This window comes from Lithobates pipiens, unplaced genomic scaffold (genome assembly GCF_037356315.1).
Source record: "Lithobates pipiens isolate NorthernLeopardFrog02 unplaced genomic scaffold, aLitPip1_a1.2 Scaffold_27, whole genome shotgun sequence".
Classification (NCBI taxonomy): Eukaryota; Metazoa; Chordata; class Amphibia; order Anura; family Ranidae; genus Lithobates; species Lithobates pipiens.
This window is the reverse complement of record NW_027507788.1, coordinates 32524754-32550270: the sequence shown is the minus strand read 5'-3', so window position 1 is coordinate 32550270 and position 25517 is coordinate 32524754. Positions and strand designations below refer to the sequence as shown.

General features: G+C 44.3%; 1 protein-coding gene across 1 annotated transcript; it reads right to left on the bottom strand.

Moving 5' to 3' along the window:
- Window positions 1-5282: 5282 nt before the first annotated feature.
- On the bottom strand, window positions 5283-24051 carry LOC143932940 (putative G-protein coupled receptor 33). The gene is made up of 2 exons (XM_077455874.1): window positions 23967-24051; window positions 5283-7513 (listed from the first exon to the last, which is right to left on the bottom strand). Exons 1-2 carry the CDS (start codon window positions 24049-24051, stop codon window positions 6564-6566), a joined length of 1035 nt encoding a protein of 344 aa, XP_077312000.1. The 3' UTR covers window positions 5283-6563.
- Window positions 24052-25517: the final 1466 nt, after the last annotated feature.

Here is a 25517-nt window from a genome sequence, read left to right as displayed (position 1 = left end):
TTGTCTAAACTTAGAGTGTCTGTTACACTCTTTCACACTGCCCAAAGCCAGCACTAAGAAATCCCCCCCCCCCCAAAACACACTGACAGGAGAGGAGAGAGGGCTCGATCTGCACCTCTTACCCCCACCCCTACCCCTCTGTGTCTACCCACACTCTAATCCCTGGCACTGTGCCTCAGAAAAGGAAAGTTGGGGCTGGAAATTTGAAGTCCAGCAGCCTCAGATACATCTGGCTGAGAGGTGCTGACTTCCAAGGGGTGAGTGAGATCACCATCCATCCCTGTCTGTGACTGAAGTCTCTCTCCTGCCTCTAAATGAGGTAAGGTAAATCAGAGTTCTCAGAGCACCCCTTACATCAGAGTTCCCCTTTACAACAGAAGCCACAGTGTTCCCCCTTACATCGGTCTTCTCCATACACCAGAGTTCTCAGTGTTCCCCCTTAAATCAGGATTCCCAGAGCATTCCTTATGTCTGAGTCCCCAGAGTTCCTCCTTAAACCAGAGTCTGCAGATTCCCCCCTTACAGTGAAAGGGAACTCTGCAAGTTCAGATGTAAAAGGGGAACTCTGTGGACTCTGATGTAAAGGGGGACTCTTGTTATTAACTTCGTATGATTAAAAATGTTATTTAATAGCAAAATATATGTATAGTTTATAGTATAAAAAACATTGCTGTGCGCCGCTAAAGTGTTCGGGTTTGACTTGAAGAAAAGGTGGCAACCCTACAGCCAACGATTCCTGGCCAGTGCTGATCAGCTGTGTACATCCGCAGCCCAGAGCTCTGTGTTGACAATCAACACAGGGCTCTGTACAGCGGGAACGATCTCTGTGTTTATTATCCCTGAAAAGCTGGGATGAGAATCTTATGCCCCGTACACACAAGCGTTTTTTCCGTCGGAATAAACTCTGAAGGTTTTTCCGATGGAGTTCCAACGGAATTCCGCTGAAACTGTCTTGCCTACACACGATCACACCAAAGTCCGACCGTCAAGAACGCGGTGACGTACAACACGTACGACGGGACTAGAAAAAGGAAGTTTAATAGCCAGTAGCCAATAGCTTACGTCTCGTACTTGCTGCAGAGCATGCGTCGTTTTTGGCCCGTCGGAACAGCATACAGACGAGCGTTTTTCCCGATAGGAATCTGTTCTGTCGGAAAAATATAGAACATATTCTATTTCTAGGTCCATCAGAATTTTCACCGTCATTAGTAGTATAAAAAAATAAATAAAAAAAATTCCAGTATATATACCATAGTTGTAGGAGCTTTAAATTTCCCACAAACCAATCAATATATACTTATTGGGATTTTTTTTTAAATCAAAAACATGTAGCAGAATACATTTTGGCCAAAATGTAAGAAGAAATTCGATTTTCTAAATTTTTTTATGGGATATTTTTTTTTTTAGCAGAAAGTTTTTTTCATTTTCGTTTTTTTTGTTAACTTAAATCGCAAAAATAATATTAAAAAACTCAGTGGTGATCAAATACCACCAAAAGAAAACCCTATTTGTGTAAAAAAATAAAATGTTTTGTTTGGGTACAGCATTGCATGATCACGCAATCGCCACTTAACCACTTCAGCCCCGGACGATTTGGCTGCTGAATGCCCAGGCCATTTTTTGCGATTCGCACAGCGTCGCTTTAACTGACAATTGCGCGGTCGTGCAACGCTATACACAAACAAAATTGGTGCCCTTTTTTTCCCACAAATAGAGCTGTCTTTTGGTGGTATTTTATTTTTTGCTTTTTTTATTTTTTGCACTATAAACAAAAAAAAGCGACAATTTTGAAAAAAACAATATTTTATACTTTTTACTATAAAAAATATCCCCATTTGTTTTTGTTTAATTCTCAGTTTAGGCTGATATGTATTCTTCTACATAATTTGGTATAAAAAAAAATCACAATAAACGTATATCGATTGGTTTGTGCAAAAGTTATAGCTACAAAATAAGGGATAGATTTATAGCGTTTTTATAATTTTTTTTTTTACTAGCAATGGCGGTGATCTGCGGTATTTATCATAACTGCGACATTATAGCGGACACATCGGACAATTTTGACACATTTTTGGGACCATTGTCATTTATACAACGATCTGTGCTATAAAAATGCATTGATTATTGTAAGAATATCACTGGCAGTGAAGGGGTTAATACTAGGGGGCGATCAAGGGGGTTAACTGTGCTCCCTGGGAGGTGATTCTAACTGAAGTGGGATGGGACTGACTAGAGGAAGTGACGGATCGTGGTTCCTAGCTAATGGGAACAAACGATCTGTCACTGCTCTCAGAACAGAACACGGATTTATGTGTTTACACACACATACACTTCTGTCCCTCGTGTTCGGGATCGCTCCTGGCCGGCGGTCATCACGACCATCGGCCACGAGCATCATCACCCCCACTGTGCAGCAGATGCGCGAGCGCGCCTACTATACCGATCCCGCGAGCCAACGTATGGCTACGACGGTTCACGGGACCATGCCGACCTGCCACAGTATAATGACGATGGTAGAGGTGAAGCTGTTGCCACTAAGACCCCTTTCACACGAGGGCGTTTTTGGGCGTTTTTCAGGCGCTTTAGCGTTAAAAAAAGCGCATGTAAAGCGCTGGAAAGAAGCTGCAACTGCAATCCCAATGTAAAAGCCCGAGTGCTTTCACACTGAGATCCCTTTCACACTGGGAAGTTTTTCAGGTGCTTTAGCTTTAAAAAAAAGCGCCTGTAAAACGCCTGAAAGAAGCCGCGACTGCAATCCCAATGTAAAAGCCCGACTGCTTTCACACTGAGGCGCTGCGCTGGCAGGGCATCAAAAAATGTCCTGCAAGCAGCTTCTTTTTTGCAGCGCTTTTGGAGCGGTGAATACAACGCTCCTAAAGCGCCCCTTCCCATTGAAATCAATGGGAAGCTCCTGTAAAACACCTGAAAAGCGCCTGAAAAGCGCTATTGGCAGCAGCGTTTTGTGGGCGCTTTTAACCCTTTATTTGGCCACTAGCAGGGGTTAAAAGCACCCCAATAACGCTAGTTTAAGCGGCGCTTTACGAGCGTTTTTTGGGCGCTGACATTGTGAAAGGGCTCTTAAAGCACTTGGGCTTTCACATTGGGACTGCAGATGAGGATTCTTTCAAGCGCTTTACAGGCCCTTGTTTTAACACTAAAGCTCCTGAAAAACGCCTGAAAAACGCCTCAGTGTGAAAGGGGTCTAAGGGACCCACCACCTTATTACCAGGGACCACAGTGAGCAGCTGAACCAAGTACCGGAGCAGAATTCTCACCAACCGGGGATGGTGAAGAATCGGGAAACTTCAGCAGGTGTCAACCAGCCAGCGGAGGTGACGTTTGCAGAACAGCCTTGTATGTCAAGCCAGGGACCGAGCAGAGCAGTGGGGTGAAGCTTAATAAGTATCTGGAGTGCCAAGCTAGGGACCCAGCAGTGACGCTTGAAGAAGATACCATGGTGAAGATTGGAGGAGCTCAAGGGATTCAGTGGCAGTGAATCATCTAGTTTAGTGAGAGAGACTGGGAGCTCAGTGGGCTGTAGAACTACAAGAAGTGTTTGTAGTGGAAGTGAAGGAACTGTTACGCTTTGCGTTAGAAACAGTTAAAGTGGTTGTAAACCCTTACAAACCACTTTGACCAAGAAATATCTCCTAAACCTATATGGTTTAGGAGATATTAACTAAAAGACAGGCACCGATGTCTATGGCGCATGCGCGGTAGACAGTGGTGAGCAGGCGCACTAGCGGTGAGCAGGCGCACTATGCCGTTAGTGGCGGCTCCCGTGCACATGCTCGGGAATGACGTCATCACTGCTCCGGCGCTGTGAGTGGCAAGAGCAGCGATACCTGGAAGAAGATGAACGCTCCCTACTACAGGGGACAGCGGTGACATCGCTGGCTCCTGTGTCAGGTAAGTGACACATAATGGGCTACTATGCGATGCATAGTAGACCATTATGCTTTACCTTTGCAGGGAGACAAAGAAGAAGTAAACCCATCAGTGTTTACTTCCTCTTTAAAGACTGTAGGAGGCAGCATTCCTACACACGCAGATGTGGTGTCTTGCTGGGTGCCTTTCCCTACATGGCTGTCCTCCTGTAGAAGTCTCTGAGTCTGCCAATTAACATTGCAACTTCCTAAGGGTGTCCTGGCTCTAACCCTCTATTCCAAAAATCTGTTTGCATTTAAGAAGTGTATGGCACCCAATGAATCTAACTTGCATTACACCCACCATATACAAAAGGATGCCAGCTATCTCTGGCCCTGGAGGTTCTCATTAGACTGAAGGAGACCTTGCTATATATATATATATATATATATATATATATATATATATAAAACCTTAGAAATACTTATTTGTCCCCTTTTTATAAGTGATTGCATACCCTCTGTTCTCACCTGCAAAAGGAGCTCAAAGAGCTGAAGGTGGAGAAACTGCAGTACACCAAGCTTTCCTGTAAATGGGGATTGAGTGTCAGCACAACTCTGAGCATTGGAAACTACCGTATATACTCGAGTATAGGCCGACCCGAGTATAAGCCGAGGCCCCCAATTTACCCCCAAAAAACTGGAAAACTTATTGACTCGTGTATAAGCCGAGGGTGAGACATGGCTGTCCATCCCTGTGTGTCCGTCCATCCCTGTGTGTGTGTCCGTCCATCCATCCCTGTGTGTGTGTCCATCCATCCATCCATCCCTGTGTGTGTATCCATCCATCCATCCATCCCTGTGTGTGTGTGTGTGTGTGTGTGTGTGTGTGTATCCATCCATCCATCCATCCATCCCTGTGTGTGTGTGTGTGTGTGTGTGTGTGTATCCATCCATCCATCCATCCCTGTGTGTGTGTGTGTGTGTGTGTATCCATCCATCCATCCATCCATCCCTGTGTGTGTGTGTGTGTGTGTGTGTGTGTGTGTGTGTGTGTGTGTGTGTGTGTGTGTGTGTGTGTGTGTGTGTGTGTGTCCGTGCAGCCTTGTGTGTGTGTCCAGCCTACCTGTGTCCCAAGCCTCCGTCCCGAGCCGCCGTCGTCCCGAGCCTCCTCCGTCCCGTGCCGTGCCTCCTCCGTCCCGTGCCGTGCCTCCCCCGTGCCGTGCCTCCTCCGTCCCGTGTCTCCTCCGTCCCGTGCCGTGCCGTGCCTCCTCCGTCCCGTGCCGATGGATCGCCGCTCTTCTCGGCGGCCATTCTACAATTCAAAATTCCGCCTCCGCCTGTGATAGGCGGAACACTCAATTTCCCAGCAGCCTGTGTTCCGCCTATCACAGACATCCTCTCATACTCGTCCGTAGTATGAGAATGAGCGGATGTCCGTGATAGGCGGAACACTGACTGCTGGGAAATTCAGTGTTCCGCCTATCACAGGCGGAGGCGGAGAAGGAGGCGCGGCTTTTGAAAATTAATGTCCGCCGTCTGTCTGCTCGATACGCTGATCGAGCAGTCAGACAGCGGCGACTGGAGTATAAGCCGAGGGGGCACTTTCAGCCTCAAAAAAGAGGCTGAAAATCTCGGCTTATACTCGAGTATATACGGTAATCAGGCTGAGTTCTCAGGACAGAAATAGAACTGCATGCTGGTTTCTCATGCCTAGTGGGGCCAGTTAATAGGAAAGCAGAGAAACTAGCATGAACACCAGGGATTTCACACAAAGGAAGCAATACAAAGAGAACAGGATACTTTTCATGCAAGTACATCGTACAACAGGCACATATCAGGAATCTGAAATGTTGGGTTTACATATTCTTTAAATCGGTTTTAAGCCTGCCCCCCATCCTTTCTGATTACCTAGACAAATCAGTGCTCCCGGTGTCTCCTGGGAAATGTGACAAGCATATGCCAGGAAGTTTGGGAGCATTGCATGTCATTTCATTCACTAAGGCCCGGTTCACATTTATGCAGCTCTGCGAGCCATGTTTTGCGCAGGCACGGCAGCCCCTTCATTCAGGCTGCCGTGCCTCCAAAATCACAGGAAAAAAGGTTCCTGCACCATTTCTGGAATCGCAGCCCACACGGGAACTGCAAGTTCAATGCAGTTCCCAGTGCGTGTGTGCTTACCAGTACGAGCGGCATGAATTAGGATTAGTGGCACCCACACGCATCCAGTGCATTTTTTCTGTGCAGGTGGTTGCTGCTGCGGGTAGAGGTGTGGAGCCACAGCGGGAACCACCTGCATAGATGTGAAGCAGGCCTAAAGGAGGAGGGGGTGGGTTGTCATCGGGATGCTACGCCTGAACCTGGAAGAGCCAGCAGTCTCCCAATGACGTCACAGTGAAACATGGCGTCGCAGGACCTGAGCAGCAGCTGCAGAGTAGAGGATCTCAGCAGGATAATTCTGCATCTGCTAGGTGGTTGAGTATGGGAATTGAGGACAATCCAGTATCAGGTAAGCAGGGGAAAAATAAATTAATGGGGGGGGGGGGGGGGTAAAGTTCCTGTTTAGGATTAGCCAGGTATTTAAACTGTGTATTTTGTTGATTGTCTTTAAGTCCAATTGAACATTTCTCCGTAAAGTTAGAGCAAGGTTTCCAGAATAACTGGAAGGGAGCAATAAAGAAGGAAGCAGGGAGGACACTATTTCACTAAGCAAATGCAACTCTGTGTAGATTTCTTGAATTCCTTGCTGAAGCTGTCGACAATGAATAAGTAAAGCATTGGTGTGAGACAACAGTTAATACAGGTAAAACATGTTGTGAGCATGAGCAAAGTCTGTAGGATTTGCTCTCGGAATCTTCCTTTCTCCAGAATCATTCCATTCCGTATATGATAGGGCATCCAGCAGATGAAGAACGAGGCTATGACAATGCTTATCAACTTATACGGCTTGTTAGACTTGGGCTTCTGCTCCAGTTTAAGTTTGAAGGCTATGCGGAAATAGCAAAGTACCATAACAGAGAATGGAAGGAGAAAACTCATCGATAGGTGGAAGAAGTACAGAACCCACTGGGTTGATAGTTTAAGCTTCTCTAGTTGACCTTCATCCCTAGAGATGGTGAACTCCGCACAGCATAACGTGATGTTCTGGTCTTGTTCTACATTACAAAGTATAAAATATGGAGAGCTGCATAGGACAGCCAACCCCCACAGTGCCAAGCAAACCATATAAGCGTGGTATGGTGTTACATGTTTTCTGTGCCAGACTGGGTAAAACACCGAGAGAAAACGATCAATGCTTATGGCCATGAGAAAGAAGACTGCTGCATGTGCACACATTTCTACCAAGGCATTGTTCATCTTACACATGAACGATCCTAAGGTCCAGTTAGGATTTCTCAGAACATAGGCTGCTATAATGGGCATGTCCAAGGTAAAAATAAGATTGGTGATGATGAGGTGGAGGAACCAAGTGGTGTTGACACTCTGCACCATCCTGAACCTGAGCACCCAGATGTAAAGGGAATTCATAATAAGTCCAAATAGAGATGTGAGGATCAAGATGAAGGCTGATATTAAATTTGGAGCCGTCACTTCGGGGTAAGATGCTCCAACAGATATGTTCACATGCAGGTCTGTGATGGTATCATCTGCATAAAAGAAAATGTGATAGAGAGGGTTAAAAAAGGATACTGTAGTGTAAAAGCTAAAATGGGTTAAAGCCCATCAATTGGTAAATTCCCCCTTTCCCATCCTACTCCAATCCACTCCAATCCACTCCACTCCACTTCCACCTATTCACAAATTAAAGACTAGAGATGTTCAGGATGGAAAAATGTGTTTTGTTTCGTTTTGGATTCGTTCGTTATTACTTTCGGTTTTTTTCATATTCATCACTATAGAATGATTCATTTTCAGAATTATTTTCGATAATTCGGATTCGGTTCGTATATTCGTTATTTTCGAATCAATTAGAATTTCAGAAGATGGCTATATTCATTCTATTCTATTTTATTCTAATATATATTCTATAATATATTCTTATTCTATCTACTCTATTTCCCCTGTTCTATTATTTTCTATTCTTATTATCATCTTAATTCACATGTATACCCTACTGTATATATTGCAATATGTTTCCATTTCAAACTCATATTCAAATTCATTTTCCCATTTTTAGAAATTGGGATTCATTTTCCAATTTTTTTTTTTTCTTTAAAGCGGTTCTGCACCTAAAAGAAAAAATATTAAAAGCCAGCAGCTACTAATATTGCAGCTGCTGACTTTTAATAAAATCACACTTACCTGTCCCAGGGTCCAGCGATGTCGGCGGCAGATGACGAGCGATTGCTCGTCTCGCTGCTGCCCCCGCCGCCATCCTCTGCGCGTCTCTCCTGGTCCCCCACTGTGTCCTGGGAACTGTGTGTTTCCCAGAACACAACAGGGGGGGGGGGGGGGGTCTGCAGCGGTCTGCCCGGAAGTGGGTGCAGATATCTGGATTATCCAGGTAACTGCACCCCCCTCCCCCCTGAAAGGTGCCGATTGTGGCACCGGAGGGGGGGGGAGGGATCAGATTAGCGGAACTTCCCCTTTAGGGTGAAGAACCGCTTTAAGAACAAATTTTATTGAGGAAAATGCACAAGTGTACAGAAATCTCCAACAGAATAAACAGAATATACAAAGGTAACTCTTGAACATTCGTCATTACAAGAAAGTATTGAAGCGCATAATTAATCAAACAACATCCTTTTCGTCTTGGATCTTTTTCCTCTCAAGGGATGAGTAGATTCTAACAAAATTACAAAAATACAACCTGCTTTGAGGTATTTTGCAGCGTTGAAGGGGTCCTGGGCTCTAATTCGACCCTGTCACCTTTTTCCCGTTAGCAGCCCAAGGGCGGTTGTGGGTTCTATTTGGCAGGTTGTAGGGTAGGTCTCTGTGATATGGATTTGTCTACGAGGGGGGGTCTGCTGTTCCAGCTTGGGGAGATATCTTGAGAGATGTCAGTTAGGGGTAATGGGGGTGGTTCTGTACTTTAGTATGCACTTGCTTGCATTTTGGGTTGCTAGAGCGGGGTCACAGATGGGGGTCGATGGTGGGGGTCGGAGTAGGGGAAGAGGGGAAGAAGTGAGAGAGCAAAGAAAAAAAAGGGGGGGTGATGCAAATCGTCAGGTAAATGTAGCGTGGGACGGGGAGGTTGGTGGCGTTCTCTTTGGCCCTCCTGCTCTCTTGCTCTCTCCCTCTCGGGGGGTTTCTCTTGCACCCCGTCCCTCCCCAGCTCCCTGCGCAGGATTGCAGCTGGATCTAAATATTTTCCTACCAGTTTTGTCCCTATCACTTTGTTTGTGCAGGTCACTTCTTATATATCTCAGAGTAGGTGGGGGTGGTCTGGAAATGCTTCCAGCATGCCCATTTCTTGCTGAATTTCGAAGACGTGTCTCTGGAGATGTGAATCAATTCTTCCATTTCCGCTGTTTTATCTATTCTGATAAGCCATTCTTTAAGTGAGGGAGTTCGGGGGTTGGCCCAATGGATGGGGATGCATTGCTTTGCCGCAATAATCATATGCATCGCTAAGGATCCGTGGTACACAGCGTGCGGCAAGGGCAAAAGATATTTCCAATTTTTTGTGTCCCCTTGGTGATTAATATAGGCCATTGCTGTGGCATTTGATCAGAAATTGTATGGCTCAGAACAGTGGGAAACAAAGTCTTACTTTGGAAGTTTGCAGTCAGGGTGTCCAAGCTGAAGTGTACTCCCACACACCAATAGACAAACGATCATCGGGTAAAAGAAGCAGCCGGAAACTCCATAACATCAAGCATATTTATTTTCAAGTCTTCACAGTGAGTACAGTCAGCAGCAAACTAGTTTTGGCATTGTCGGATTGAATCCTGGCAGGACGATACCGTAAACGAAACATTCAGGCTCTCAGGACCAAGAGCTCTGCCTGAATTTCTAAAATGTTAATGTGAAAGGCCATTTCTTATATGAGCCACTTCTCTTGGACAGTTGCCTAATCCAGGACTGTTCCCCAACCTAAACAAAAAAGGTTTGCATATGTTGTTATCACATCCCAGGTAACTGAAGGAAGGATTTTCTCCTTAGTAGATTTTTGTATATTAGCCATAAACTGAGGCTCCAGCGCACCCAGCCTACAGCACCTGGTATTTGCAGGTGGTGTTTCATCTGGGGACTAAACAAGCCCAACCCTGCTTAGCCTCCAATACCAGACAAGACCAGGCGCTATCAGGGTGATGTGACCGTAGGCTTTGGAGTCAGACACATTGGGAATGTAGAGCTTGAACCTTTTGTTCCAAGCCAATAGGATACTGTTTTGCAGCAATCTTTGCAGCAGTTGAATAGAAGAAATTCTTCTTGCTTTTACCACCTAAATCAGTTCCTTTTATGGCTCTGATCTTTGCTTGGGGTAAGAATACCCTTTTGTGGGTGTACCTATGATCGGACACAAGTATTTTAATCTTCTTCATGGTTTTAAAGAAGATTTCTCCTAGGTTGAGAATCCAACCTAGATATTCCAGGTAGTTGAATATGGTGACCATACTTTGGTCTAAGTGGGCTACTGACCGGTCTATCAAGAACAGATCTACTAGGTAAACCATAATCGTTATACCTTGGGCCCTTAATCTGGCTAGAAGAGGAGCCAGAACCTTTGTAAACAGTCAAGGTGCAGTAGCTGGACCGGAAAGCAGAGCTACACACTGAAAATGAAGATTTTCCACCTTGAAAGTAGGTATTACTAGTGAGCGAGGAAGTAGGCATTTGGAGATATGCATCTTTGATGTCAATTGACACCAGCAGTTCTCCTCCTTGTAGGATGGAGATAACTGATTTGGATTTGGCACAGTGAAAAAAGAGGTTTGAATCAAACCTCAACCTCTGTTCGTACATGATCGCTTTTTTATTTTTTCTCTGGATCCTTAGAAATGTTTGATCTGAGAAAATGAGGAGACGGGAACTCTTGGAACTTCAGTTTGTACCCTGGAGCTATTGACGAAGCTCCCCATTCGTCTCAACACTCTTCCTGCCAGATCCTTGAGAACTACAGAAGAATTCCCCCTATTCGATTGAACCTGACAGTTGAAGCCACCATGACTGCACAGGAGAAGGAGCTTTAGGCCACTTGAGGCCAGGTGACAGATGCACATCATTGGGGTCAGGAGTGCACCGCAAGGTAGTGGACCCTACGGCTGACTGCTGCGGATGGGAGTCTGGGTGGTAAAGGAACACCAACACTGATCCCACCAGGGTTAGAGTGTAAGATTCCTTAGGGTGTGGAGTCTAAGAGCCAGCAGGTGTTCACCAGAGCCTCTAATGGTAAGGATGGACTGTGCTGCAACTGGCTCCAATTCGCGACCCCCAGGGTCCCCTAGCTGATGCCCACAGTAGGCAACAGGAGGATAGGGATAGTAAGGGAATAAGCCAAGGTCGGGGGGCCACAAGCAGACAAGGACAACGGAGTACAAGCCAAAGTTACAGGGTCACAGGCAAACAGGTATAGTTGGGGACACGCCAAACGGTCAGGGTCATGAGCAGACAGGAATAGTTGAAAACACGCCAAGGTCGATAACAGAAACAAAGAAGAGCACACAGCAAGCAGGAATCCAAACACACAATGTTGATCAGCACGGCTGGCCTGCAGTCCACAGGTTAATATAGAGTTCTCTGATAGGAGCTGGGGTGGAGCCATGCTTAGAGGAGAGATTATAAAAGCAGTCAGGTGAGAGTGGCTGGTCTCTAGAGATGAACACATGGTGAGAGGTAAGCTGACAGACAAACTCTATTGCATAACCATGACCAGGCCCGGACTGGCCATAGGGCATACCGGGCATTTGCCCGGTGGGCCGAGGCCGCAGGGCTCAACCTCAGGGCCGTGATCTGATGCCTGATGATGGCCGGGCTGCACAGCGGGAGGTAAGCCGTGACCGCGGCCTGGAGAGGGTTAACACAGGCCGCGGTCCCCGCTCACCTCCCGCTGTGCGGCTGTGCCTGTGTCCCCTCTCCAGGCTCTCCTCCCCTACCAACGATGTCATCTATCAGCAGAACAGGGGCTGGAGGAGCCGGAGATCTGTACACTGAACAGGGATCCGTGGTTGCTAGGCACCAAGTCAGATCCAATTAAAACAGTGATCACTATACGCGCATGCGCGCTGTGGCCGACGATTGCTAGGCAACGGGACGCTGCCAGGGCTGGTGCCGATGATGAAATGAAACCGGATGACACCAGGCAGATTACTTTCTTCTTCACTTTGAATGGACGTAAACGTGAGATGTCAAGCCAATTCAGAGTGTATACAAGGAAGGGAGACACAAGGAAGGAAAACAGGTAAATGAGAAGGCAGTCCGGGGAGTAATAGAGGACACAGGAGGAAAGTGTAAATAGATAAACATAAATGGCGGCAAAAAGGAGATAAGAAAGGGGGAAGAAGAGGGGAAGGTGGGAAGAAGAACTGATAGAAAAAAAGGGGGGATATATAAAGAAAAAGAGAGAAAAAAAAAGAGACAAAGGAGAGGAAAATAAGAGAAAAACATGAGTGAAAAATAAAAAAGAATAAAGATAGAGAAATGAGAATAGTAAAAAAGGAAAAAATTTGTGGGAAAAATAGACAAATTAAGAGGATAAGGTGAAACTGAGAAAAATGTTGGAAAATTAACTTTAAAAAAAAAGTAAAGAAAATTACCTAAGTAAGAAAAAAATAAAAGTGTGAAAAAATAAAAATATTAATAAATATAAAAATAAAATAAAAATTATAAAAAAATAAAAAATATATATACATAATAATAAAAAGAAAAGGAAAAAAAAAAGAAATAATAATAATAATAAATAAAGGATAAAAATGAAAGAACACGAAGAATAAAAACCCAGAAAGAGGGGAAAAAATAAAAATATGAGAACCTAAAATATTATAGATGAAAAAAGATGATCACAGCATTTAAAGCCAACCCCATCATTATTTGAGAGAGTGATCTACTGACATAGATCTGATATACAGAGTGCTTGAGAGAGGGGGATACTATGCGGCCATGCCTGTGTGTCCTCTACTGGCTCTCCCGCTGGAGATCTGCACAGAGAGCGGAATTATTTTCACATCAACAAGTGGATAATCACCCGTTTGTTAATAAGATCCAGATCTACAGCTCCTCCCGTGCCCTACTTTGCTGATAGGATGACATCATTGGAGGGGTGGGAGAGCCTGTAGAGGACACACAGGCTGAATCCTGCCTCTGCCCTGCCAAAGGTAGGACTGCGCAGGGGAGGCAGAGAGGGGGGCATGCCTGCAAGGGACACTGTGATGGGGGTCTGTGATTGGTATGGGCACTGTGATGGGGGTCTGTGATTGGTAGGGGCACTGTGATGGAGGGCTGTGATTGGTAGGGGCACTGTGGTGGGGCGCTGTGATTGGTAGGGGCACTGTGATGGGGCGCTGTGATTGGTAGGGGCACTGTGATGAAAAGGGAACTGCACTGAAAAGGGGGACTGTAATCATTACAGTTTCCTTTACAGTGCTGTCCCCTTTATATCACAATGCCACATTAGAGTGCGGAGGACCGACTCCGTGATTATCCCGTCACCAACCGCCCTCGCGAACGGGCGGTTGCTGGAAAATTGGCTGCTCAGTCTAAATTGCCCGGGCCTGTTTTTTGTCCCAGTCCGGGCCTGACCATGACACTTGAAAATGAAAATACATTTACTCCTTTTCTTAAATGGCAAAAGGGGTGCTTTCCACTAGAATTTCTTTGGCTGTTTTATACAAAACATCCCCAAATAGCTGTTTCCCCGCAAAAAAGGAAGACTAGCCAGGAGCTTCTTACAAGGCGCTTAGCGAAGGGCGCAAGGCCTGAAGGATAGAATCTCTCACAGCAACTATTGCAAACATAAAGCTGCCTCCTGGGCCTTCTGAGCAGGATAACCTTGAACACCTGTTTAAACTGGTCTCTCAATGATTAAGCAATTACTGTCAGAGCAGGCTGCGACACTCAATCTGCCAGAGAAAAAAAGTGTTTTGTTGTTTTTTTTTCAATAGGAATTCCAACTTTTTATCCGTTGGATCCCTAAGCATTTGAGCATTGTCTGCTGGACAAGTCAAACTTATTCACAAAGGATATAGCAGCGTTAATTTCTAGTATACTCTACTTAGTGAATTTCCTCCACCATAGGATAAAGTGTGAAAACTTATCTGGGTGATCCTCTCGGATACAAAAAAGCTTTTCCAACAATGAATGAACAGGAAAAGGCATGCACAGCTCGAAAAGGCTTTAGCGAACCCAAACACAGTTAAGGGTACATAAATATGGAGCGACCATTCAAATTTGCAGATTGAAACAGCTGATTCTCCTGCATTTGACACCTCAGAAGAGGAGTCATCAGCCTCAGCACAGTTCCCTGAGGAAATTTGTCCTCTCCTGTCCCTAGTTCCTCAGTTTGAGGATCCTGGGTAATGGAAGAGAACCTGACACATTTTAACCCCCACTGGGATGCGATTAAAGCCGCCAAACTTCTTTTTTTTTTAATATCATAAAATAAACAAGGGCTGCAGTGTTAAAAACAGTTGCAGACATTTCATGGCCCTGATGCTCACTCTGACCAGCCACCCCCTTTCAGGGGAGGATGCCATTTGTAGAGATGAGTAGGCTTTCCAGAAGGGGGTGTTTTAACACCCCCTTCTGACCATAGCCCAATGCACAAAGCAGAGGTACTACTAGAAGAAATCGCATCCACTGCTTGAGCAATAGTCCAGCTACTGCCACTGCTATTAATGCTCAACCTGATGCAAATAGTAAATGTGTCAAATAGGAAATGCTTGTATCACCAAAACCTCTTTCATGCTCTTCTTTGCTCTTATGTCTTTCCAACAATTTTGCAGCCAGCATAAATGGAGTTTTTTTTTTTTTTTTAAACACTCTCCCACATTGGAGGATAGCAACGCCATGCTAAGCCCTGCCTGCGCCATCTTGCATTGCGCCCACCCTCCTTTCTTTTTAAAAAAAAGAGTTTGCAAGCACAGGCCTCAGATCCGATGGGATCGGCTGAGTGAGGGAGGGATGGCGTGGAGGAGACCTGTAATCACCACTGTGTAGGGGCGGTGAAAGAAAACGGCATTGCCAATCGTTTTTAGTTTTCCCTTTACTCAGCCTCTTGAAGGGGGGAGGAGTTCAGCTCAGGTGGGGGTGTCTGGAGGAAGCAAAACCCCCCAAACTAATGGGAGGTCTGCCTGCTAGCTGGAGGAAAAAAGTCTGCTGCTTCTGTGACACAGCGTGATCTCTGAGCAAAGCATGAGACGGTACGTGCTCCATACAGCCCCAAGTGGCGACACTTAGGCATGACAACATTTACTTTAAAGTGGTTGTATACTCTTTTTTTTTACTTTTACCTACAGGAAAGCCTATAATAAGGCTTACCTGTAGGTAAAAAAAAATATCTCCTAAACCTGTACGGTTTAGGAGATATTCCCCTCGGTAAGCGCCGCTGACTGCAGCGGCGCATGCGCACAAGGGGATTCTCGGCGGAAAATTCGGCAGTGGCCGACTGGCCGGGATGAAATCTCCCGCGCGCATGCTCAGGAGTGACGTTATCGTGGCTCCGGCCACTCACAGCGCCGGAGCCGCGATACCCGGAAGAAACGCAGAGGGAGCATGTCAGCTCCCTCGGCGTGGATCGGGCCAGATGTCGGGGCCTCGTTCTAAGGTAAGTATTTCATAATGAGCTAGTATGCGGTGCATACTAGCTCATTATGCCTTTTGCTTTGCAGGTAGTAAAAAAAAAAAAAAAAACATCTGCGGGTTTACTACCGCTTTAAAGGAGACATTTCATAAGAAAATTTAGAAAATTCCTTAGAAAAACTCCACTGTGGTAAAACCAACAGACCCAATCTTCACCCTTCACGGTGGGTTTCGTTTAACAAACCTTCAGGAACCGGGGACCCTCGGGGAACCCACAATCCTGGACCTGTAAAAAGCACCCCGCCAGTAAATCTTTATGGCCTTAATACCAAAAGTACTGGATCCCGGGACCAGCTCTCTAAAAGAGATGCATTACAGGCAAAACCTAATTTCTTCAGATACGAGGCCCGGGTACCATTTAATTAGGTCTAAAAGACACTTTGAATGGATCCGGCTGCATAGCTGGCCCCAGCAAGGATTGCTCCAGTGTAGCTCAGCACAACACATTTTCACTCGTGGCCAACACCTTAGACACTGGCGAAAAAACTGAGATACACCTCGTAGTGGAAGGGGTTATATAGGAAGGCAACTTTTACAACTGGCACGTTTAGGGTGTGCCAGTGTCCAGCACCTGAAGGTGGACGATAACCCACATAGTAATTACTATGGCTCTGTGTCCCGTGAAGTATGATTAACCACTTCCGGACCACTGTACACCGATGTACGTCCCTACTTTGGGAATACCGTTGTTATGGCAGCAGCTAGCTGTGATAACCCCGGTATCCCAGTGTTCGGCTGGCGGTCCAGTACAAGATAAAAGTTGTGGAGAGGCCCCCCCGCCGTGATCTGGTGCCGCTTACCGGAGCTGTTGGCAGCGGCAGAGGCAATCGGATCCTTCTCAGTGCTGTGCATGGAGACGAGTGAGGGGAAGATGGCCCCCATCTGCCACGTGTCAACAGTGCCACATATAAGTGCCATCTGTCATCAGTGCCACATATTAGTGCCATCTGTCATCAGTGCCACGTGTCAAAGAATTGTGGGAAAAAAATAACAACATCAAAAAGCTCACCATGCCTCTTACTAAATACCTTGGAATGTCTACTTTCCAAAAAGGGGTCATTTGGGGGGTATTTGTACTTTCCTGACTTGTTTGGGTCACAAGAAGTGAGATTGGCCACCAGTACATCAGATGTGATCAATTTTGTGCGATTCGCACCACAGCTTGTAGACTCTCTACCTTTCACAAAGACCAAATAATATCCACTAATATTGGGTTATTTTTACCAAAGATATGTAGCAGTATAAATTGTGGCCAAAATTTATGAAGAAAAATTAATAATTTGCATAATTTTGTCACAGAAACAAAGAAATATGCGTTTTTTTCAAAATTTTCGGTCTTTTTTCATTTATAGCGCAAAAAATAGAAACCCCAGAGGTGATCAAATACCACCAAAAGAAAGCTCTATTTGTGGGGAAAAAAGGACCAAAAATTCATTTGAGTACAGTGTTGCATGACTGAGTAATTGTCATTCAAATTGTGAGAGCACCGAAAGCTGAAAATTGGTCTGGTCAGGAAGGGTGTTTCAGTGCCCAGTAAGCAAGTGGTTAATATCATATTTTGATTTTAGCGCTGTTTTAGTATTTTAATATTGCAGTGATCTGACTGTTTTATTTTTGTACTACTGTTTGGTGTGTATATATATATATATGATGAGATATAGCATGAGTTTTATTTTTGTACTACTGTATATATATATATATATATACACACACTATATCCGCTTCAGCCCCAGAAGGTTTAACCCCCTTCCTGACCAGAGTACTTTTTGTGACTCTGCACTGCATCGTTTTAACTGACAATTGCGCGGTCCTGTGACGTTACACCTAAACAAAATTGACATCCCTTTTTTCCCACAAATAGAACTTCCCTTTGGTGGTATTTGATCATCTCTGCGTTTTTTATTTCTTGCACTATAAACAAAAAAAGATATAATTTTGATAAAAAACTATTTTGATAAAAAAGCAATATTTTTAACTTTTTGCTATATTAAATATCCCCAAAAAATCTATTTTTCCTCAGTTTAGGCCGATATGTATTCTTCTACATATTTTTGGTAAAATCTCAATAAGAGTATATTGATTGGTTAGCGAAATGTTATAGCGTCTACAAAATAGGGGCTAGATTTATGGCATTTTTATTATACATATTTTTTCTTTAACCACTTTAAAAGCCATTTTTTTTTGCTAGAAAATTACTTAGAACCCCAAAACATTATAAAAAAATTTTTCTACCACCCTAGAGAATAAAATGGCGGTCGTTGCAATACTTTTTGTCACACCGTATTTACGCAGCGGTCTTACAAGCACACTTTTTCAAGTTTTTCAATAAAAAAAATAAGACAATAGTAAAGTTAGCCCAATTCTTTTTTATATTGTGAAATATAATGTTATGCTGAGTAAATTGATACCAAACATGTCACGCTTCAAAATTGCGCCCGATCGTGGAATGGCGACAAACTTTTACCCTTAAAAACCTCCATAGGCGACATTTAAAAAATTCTACAGGTTGCATGTTTTGCGTTACATGACTTATTTAGAGGAGTCTGGTGAGTTTGACCCCCTGGGGGGTGTGCGGCACGAGGTGGATTGTCTTCACTATTTATGGTGAAAGGTGCACTGTTTGGAAAACTGTGATTCTACACTCAAAAAAAATTCCTCAGTTTTTTGAACTGTCCTTTTTTATCATCTACTGCTGATAGACTCTGATGTGTGAGGAAGACCACACAGTGTGATATTTCATTTAATATCATATTTTGATATTAGCGCTGTTTTAGTATTTTAATATTGCAGTGACCTGACTGTTTTATTTTTGTACTACTGTTTGGTATTTTTCTATTTTTTAAACAGCTGCTGATTACTTTTTAAATATTGTGATATTTTTAAAGATGACTCTGTTCATTTCTGCTTTATCCTGTTTGTGGGTTTGATCTGGCGCTGAGTAGGTGTTCTGTGCAGGCCTATTTCTACACCTTTTTTCTCATGTATATATATATATATATATATATATATATATATATATATATATATATATATATACACTATATCCGCTTCAGCCCCAGAAGATTTAACCCCCTTCCTGACCAGAGCACTTTTTCCGCGTCGCTTTAACTGACAATTGCGCGGTACTATATATATATATATATATATATATATATATATGAGATATCCAAATAATCCAAATTCCTTTACTTCAGGAAATCAATAATGTATAAAAAATGAAAGCACCAAGCAACTGTACAGTTGCAAGCCAAAAAAATAAAAAATAAAAATCTCTCTCTATTTTTTCGTACGTTACACCCCCCCCCGCCCCCCCCCCCCCCCCCCCCCCGGTTCGGTTCGCACCAGAACCTTCGAACGGACCTAAAATTCGTACGAACTTTAGAACCCTATTAAAGTCTATGGGACTCGAACGTTCAAAATCAAAAGTGCTCATTTTAAAGGCTAATATACAAGATATGCAACAGACAACACCAGCGATAAGGGGTGTCTTCAGGTGTATACTGTGCTGGAGGCACACAACACCCACTTTAACTCCTGCAGATGGATGTATTAGAGAACACCAGCAATAAAGGGTAGATACAGGTGTATACTGTGCTGTGCTGGAGGCACACAACACCCACTTTACCTCCTGCAGATGCCTGTATTAGAGAACACCAGCAATAAAGTGTAGATACAGGTGTATACTGTGCTGGAGGCACACAACACCCACTTTAACTTTAAGATGCCTGAGAAAAGAACACACTGTCCCTGCCTATCTAGCTCTTTCCCTACACGCCGGAACACACTACACAAGGCCGCCGTGCTGGCAGCCTTATATAGTGTGGGGCGTGTACTAAACCCCCTGAGCTATAATTGGCCACAGGCATCCTGCCTGTGGCCAATTATGGCTCTCCTCGCTGCCGGCGCTGTGATTGGCCAAGCATGCAGGGTCAATCATGAGCCAGCAATGCATTGCGATGGCGTAATGCATTGTGGGCTGTTCATGCCCCACGAATTTGGTGCGAATGGTCCACAAAGTTCTGAATTCGCTGAATAGACGAACGGCCGATGTTCGAATCGAACACCGAGCTCATCCCTAGTTATGGATATGAATTTTCTGAAGTACAGGAATTTGCATTATTTGTATAACTCATCCTTACTTTCTGTACATAATAATCAGCGGTAAAATGGGAGACGGCTGCTAATGTGATTATCCAGTCTGGCAAATGAAGATTTGTACAAGCGCAAAAGTGACTTATCTTTGTCCGTATATATATATATATATATATATATATATATATATATATATATATATATATATATTTGTTTTAGTTTTTTTCTTTTTACTGGAAATGACATCTAACATTCTGAGGATCTGAAAAGCAGCACTTCCTATTTAGGAGAACGGTCATTTAGGGACCTTATATAGCAAAAGATGAAAATACCAATGATTTGATAAATCAAATAGACAAATAAATTAAAACCACTAAAATAAAGCTGTCACCAAAAATGACATACAGTGGAACCTTGGATTACGAGCATAATCCATTCCAGGAGAATGCTTGTAATCCAAAAGCACTCGCATATCAAAGCGAGTTTCCCCATAGAAGTCATTGGAAACAAAGATAATTCATTCCGCATTGACTTCTATTGCATGCAATACCGCATGTGGCCAGAAGTGGGGGGGGGAGTGGGAGAGCCAAGAAATACTCAGGCACAGCTCGGCTTAACTCGGAATCCCTCAGAAAGGCTCAAAAAAAGTCGGGAACTGAGTATTTCCGAGTGTTTCTGAGTATTTCCTAGTATTTCCAAACGGCTCCGAACCATTCCGAGTGTCACCGGCGCCCCCACACCTCTGGCAAAATGCGGTACTGCGCACCCCATTGGCTTGAATCCTGCTCATTTTGCGAGACAACACTCGCAAGCCGAGTCAGGATTTTAAAAACAAAGTCGCTCGTCTTTCAAAATGCTCGTTAACTGCGTTACTCGTAAACCAACGTTCCACTGTACCATTTATTTGGGTCCTGTGCTGCATGATGGAGTAATAGTCAGTCAAACTATCACATCACTGAAAACTGATACATTACCTAGTAATGAAGGGATATATATGGGCTGATACTGAAGTGGTTAACCACTTCAGCCCTGGAAGGTTTTACCCCCTTAATGGCCATTTTTTTGCGATACGGCACTGCGTTATTTTAACTGACAATTGTGCAGTCATGCAATGCTGTACCCAAACAAAATTGATGACCTTTTTTCCCCACAAATGGAGCTCTTTTTTGGTGGTATTTGATCACCTTGGTGGTTTTTATTTTTTGCGCTATAAACAAGAAAACTGTGAAAATTTGGAGAAAAAAAAACAATATTTCTTTCTGCTATAAAGCATATCCAACAAAAAAAAATTAAGAAATGTAATTTATTCATCAATTTATATGTATTCTTCTACATAAAAAAATCCCAATAAGCATATATTGATTGGTTTGCGCAAAAGTTATAGCGTCTACAAACTATTGGATATATTTCTGGAATTTTTATTTATTTTTTACTAGTAATGGTGGCGATCAGTGACTTCTAGCAGGACTACGATATTGCGGCAGACAAATCGAACAATTAACTGACACTTTTTTGGGAACCAGTTACACTAATACAGTGATCAGTTCTAAAAATATGCACTGTCACTGTACTAATGACACTGGCAGGGATTAACATCAGGGGCGATCAAGGGGTTAAATGTGTGCTGTTTTTACTAAGTAATATGCTGTTTTTTACTTCCTGCATTGCAGAAAGAAAACAGCACATTGCTGCTGCCGGAAGAGAACCATGTGTTTGCTTACCTACACAGGGCTCTCTTCGGGAATGTCCACAGCTGATCGTCGAGCATCAGCAGCTGCTGATTGGTTGGTGCTGCAGTCAATCGCAGCACAGCTGGGGCAGTGGGGACACGCGGTGTGCTCTCTACCATGGCACGAGGATCACGTGCTAGGTATGTGGTCTGGCGCAGTGCGGCCGCCCTGCTGCAGTACATCTGCGGTGGGCGGTCGTTAAGCAGTTAAATAGTGCTTTTGGTTTGTGGCGCTCAGATACAGTGTAGTTCCACTTTAAACTCACTACTTAAGTGTTACTAAGTCAACAACATACAGTCATACAGTCATACAATATACAGAGCCTTGAAAAAGTATTCATACCCCTTGAAATCTTCCACATTTTGTTGTGTTTTAACCAAAAACATAAATGTGTTTTATTGGGATTTTATGTGATGGAATAACACAAAGTGGCACGAAATTGTGAAGTGGAAGGAAAATTATAAATGTTTTTCCAATTTTTTTTTACAAATAAATATGTGAGAAGTGTGTGGGGTACATTTGTATTCGGCCCCCTTCTCTCTGATACCCCTAACTAAGATCTAGTGGAACCAATTGCTTTCAGAAGTCACCTAATTAGTAAATCTCAGTATAAATACAGCTGCTCTGTGAAGCCCTGAAAGGATTGTTAGAGAGCATTAGTGAGCAAACAGAATCATGAAGGCCAAGGAACACACCAGACAGGTCAGGGATAAAGTTGTGGAGAAGTATAAAGCAGGGTTAGGTTATAAAAAAAATATCCCAAGCTTTGAAAATCTCATGGAGCTCTGTTCAATCCATCATCGGAAAATGGAAAGAGTATGGCACAACTGCAAACCTACCAAGACATGGCCGTCCACCTTAACCAGAGATATGCAATTAGTGGACCTCCAGCTGTTGCTAAACTACAAGTCCCATCAAGCCTCTGCCTCTGGCTGTCATGCTTGTGGCTCTAAGAGTCTTGCTATGCCTCATGGGAATTGTAGTTCTGCAACAGCTGGAGGTCCACTAATTGCATATCCGTGACCTAAACTGACAGGCCGGGCAAGGAGAACATTCATCAGAGAAGAGCAGGCGCAAGAGGCCCATGGTAACTCTGGAGGAGCTGCAGAGATCCACAGCTCAGGTGGGAGAATCTGTCCACAGGACAACTATTAGTCGTGTTCTCCACAAATCTGCCCTTTATGGAAGAGTGGCAAGAAGAAAGACATTATTGAAAGAAAGCCGTAAGGAGTACCATTTGCAGTTTGTGAGAAGCAATGTGGAGGACACAGCAAACAGAAGGTGCTCTGGTCAGATGAGACCAAAATTTGAACTTTTTTGGCCAAAAATCAAAACACTATGTGTGGCGGAAAACTAACACTGCACATCACCCTGAACACACCATCCCCACCGTCAAACATGGTGGTGGCAGCATCATCTGGGGATGCTTTTCTTCAGCCGGGACGGGGAAGCTGGTCAGTGTTAATGGTAAGATGGATGGAGCCAAATACAGGGCAATCTTAGAAGAAAACCTGTTATGCCGCATACACACTGCCAGACTTTTCGAAAGCAAAGTTCAGACGGAACGAATCCGGTGGACAATTCGATCGTGTGTGGGCTTCACCGGACCTTTGCTGTCGAAAAATCAGACAGACTTTACTTTAGAACATGTTTCAAAATTTTTTCCGACGGACTCGAGTCCGGTCGAAAAATCCGTCTGTATGCTAGTCCGACCGGCAAAAAACGACGCGAGGGCAGCTATTGGGTACTGGCTATGAACTTCCTTATTCTAGTCGTACCTCATCGCGGTCTAATCCATCGGACTTTGATGTGATTGTATGTGGCCAAGTCCATTTATTCGGAAAGTCCATCGGAAGTCCGCCGAAAGTCCGTTGGGAAGACCGTCTGACCTAGTCTGCCAGAAAGTCTGGTCGTGTGTAGGCGGCATTAGAGTCTGCAATAGACTTGAGACTGGGCGGAGGTTCACCTTCCAGAAGGACATCAACCCTAAACATACAGCCAGAGCTGCAATGGAATGGTTTAGATCAGGGATATGCAATTAGCGGACCTCCGGCTGTAGCAAAACTACAAGTCCCATCATGCCTCTGCCTCTGGGTATCATGTTTGTGGCTGTCAGTGTCTTGCAATGCCTCATGGGACTTGTAGTTCTGCAACAGCTGGAGGTCCGCTAATTGCATATCCCTGGTTTAGATCAAAGCATACAAAAGATTCAGTAGAAACTGTAGCAATATTAATTAGGGCGTGTGGCTTCTCGCTGGAGAGCTGGTGTGACCTTTGGAAGTTTTCTACAAACCCTTTTTTTTTTTCTTTTTTTTTTTACAACCTTTTGTTTTTCTATTTTTCCACTATCTATTTTGAATGCCGCCCCTTTTCCCCTATTTTTGCATAGTTTATTTTGTCACTTTGCTGCACCCAGTAACTAGGCTGGTGTATGTATGGGAGGTTGGGCTGAGTCCGGTAGCCTAAAGTTGTGGGTGGGTTCTTCTCCGCCCTTGCTTCCGGGTCCTGGCTCCAGCTTGCGCTCCAGCGGTCTGGTTACACGCAGGAGCGTGAGTGGAGCGGGATATGCCGATGGACGCCTGTGCTCGGGCGTCCTCGATGTGCGCCTGAGCGGAAGTGTCCATGCTGGGGCGGCCGGAAGTTGCGGGTGGAACGCATATCCGCCCGCACTTCCTGTTATACAGGACTAGGTGCGCTCCAGCCTACATGAGAGCGATCACCGAGTACTTCCTCCCTGTACATACAGGTGCAGTTTTCATGTATCAACGAATAAAATGCCGGAGTGGTCACTGGCGTAAATCTAAGGTAAAGCCTTGTCCCTCTTTCCCGCACGAGTATACAGATAGGAGTATAATAAGTAAATTAGAGTGAACTATGTGCGTATGTACACCCACACATGTGTGTGTATGTGCACACGCGTGTGTTTTTGTAAAAGAGTGGACACTTGCAGTCGCCCCCTCTTTTACATGGAGGTGTTTACTAGAAAATGGTTCCCTATATTTTTTTTTGGGTGGAGCTTCATGACCCTTCCGACCACATGGGTTTAGAGGCTTCCATATATATATATACCGGTAGCCTCCAGCGAGAGACCATTGCCCTTTTTGGCTCTGAAGAAAGTGGGTCACTCCCGAAACGCGTTAGCCATTTCCGTAGAGGTATTTACCAATTCCTCTGACATCTGGTCTGGATTTGCCAAACGTTTGGTGCGATGGATCTATTTGTATTGATTTTGCCTTTGATCAATACTCGTTTGTGAGTAGCCATTTTGCTATTTGATTTATTTTTAAATAAAACTGTTTTATGGTAATGCACTAGGTCAGTGCACCTTCCCCTCTTTTGTATTGTTTCTCTCTAGTATTTGAACACCCAATGTTCTAAAGGAGGGCTGCAAGACTTAGTGACAACACCATTTCAAACTGTCTATATCACATTTCAAAGACCAAGGCCGCGTACACACGGGCGGACTGTATGGCCTACTTAGTCCGTCATACAATCCGACGGACAGTCCGTCATACTTTCGAATGAACGGACTTGACCACACACGGATGCACAAACAGTCCGTCGAAAGCTTGCACGATGACGTGTACAGCACGTACGACGGGACTAGAAATAGGAAGTCCAATACACAGCAATGCACCCTTCCGCCGTGTAAATCCTTTCTGAGCATGCGCCATTCTTAGTCCGTCGAACTAGCATACTGACGAGCGGATTGTCCGCTGAAACCAAAGTATGACGGACAGAATTTAGAAAAATCCGAAATACTTAGTACGCCAGACTGCACGCTGAAAAAGTCCGCTGAAGCCCACACACGAGCGGACTGTCCGCTGAAATGTGTTTCGACGGACTAAGTAGGCCATACAGTCCGCCCGTGTGTACGCGGCATAAGAAACCAGAGCGCAGGAGAATTTGTTGTTTTTGTACTTCTTGGTTTTGGGGACTCCTGCTGCTAGGTGGATGGACTGCTGTGATTCCGTATAAACCAGTATATGTAAATATGGTGCTATCTATTGAAGAAAGACAGTTAAGAAGAGCTTCCCTAGCAAAAGGGTTTTTAAGCAGTATCAATGACTATGAACATGAACAAGTACTA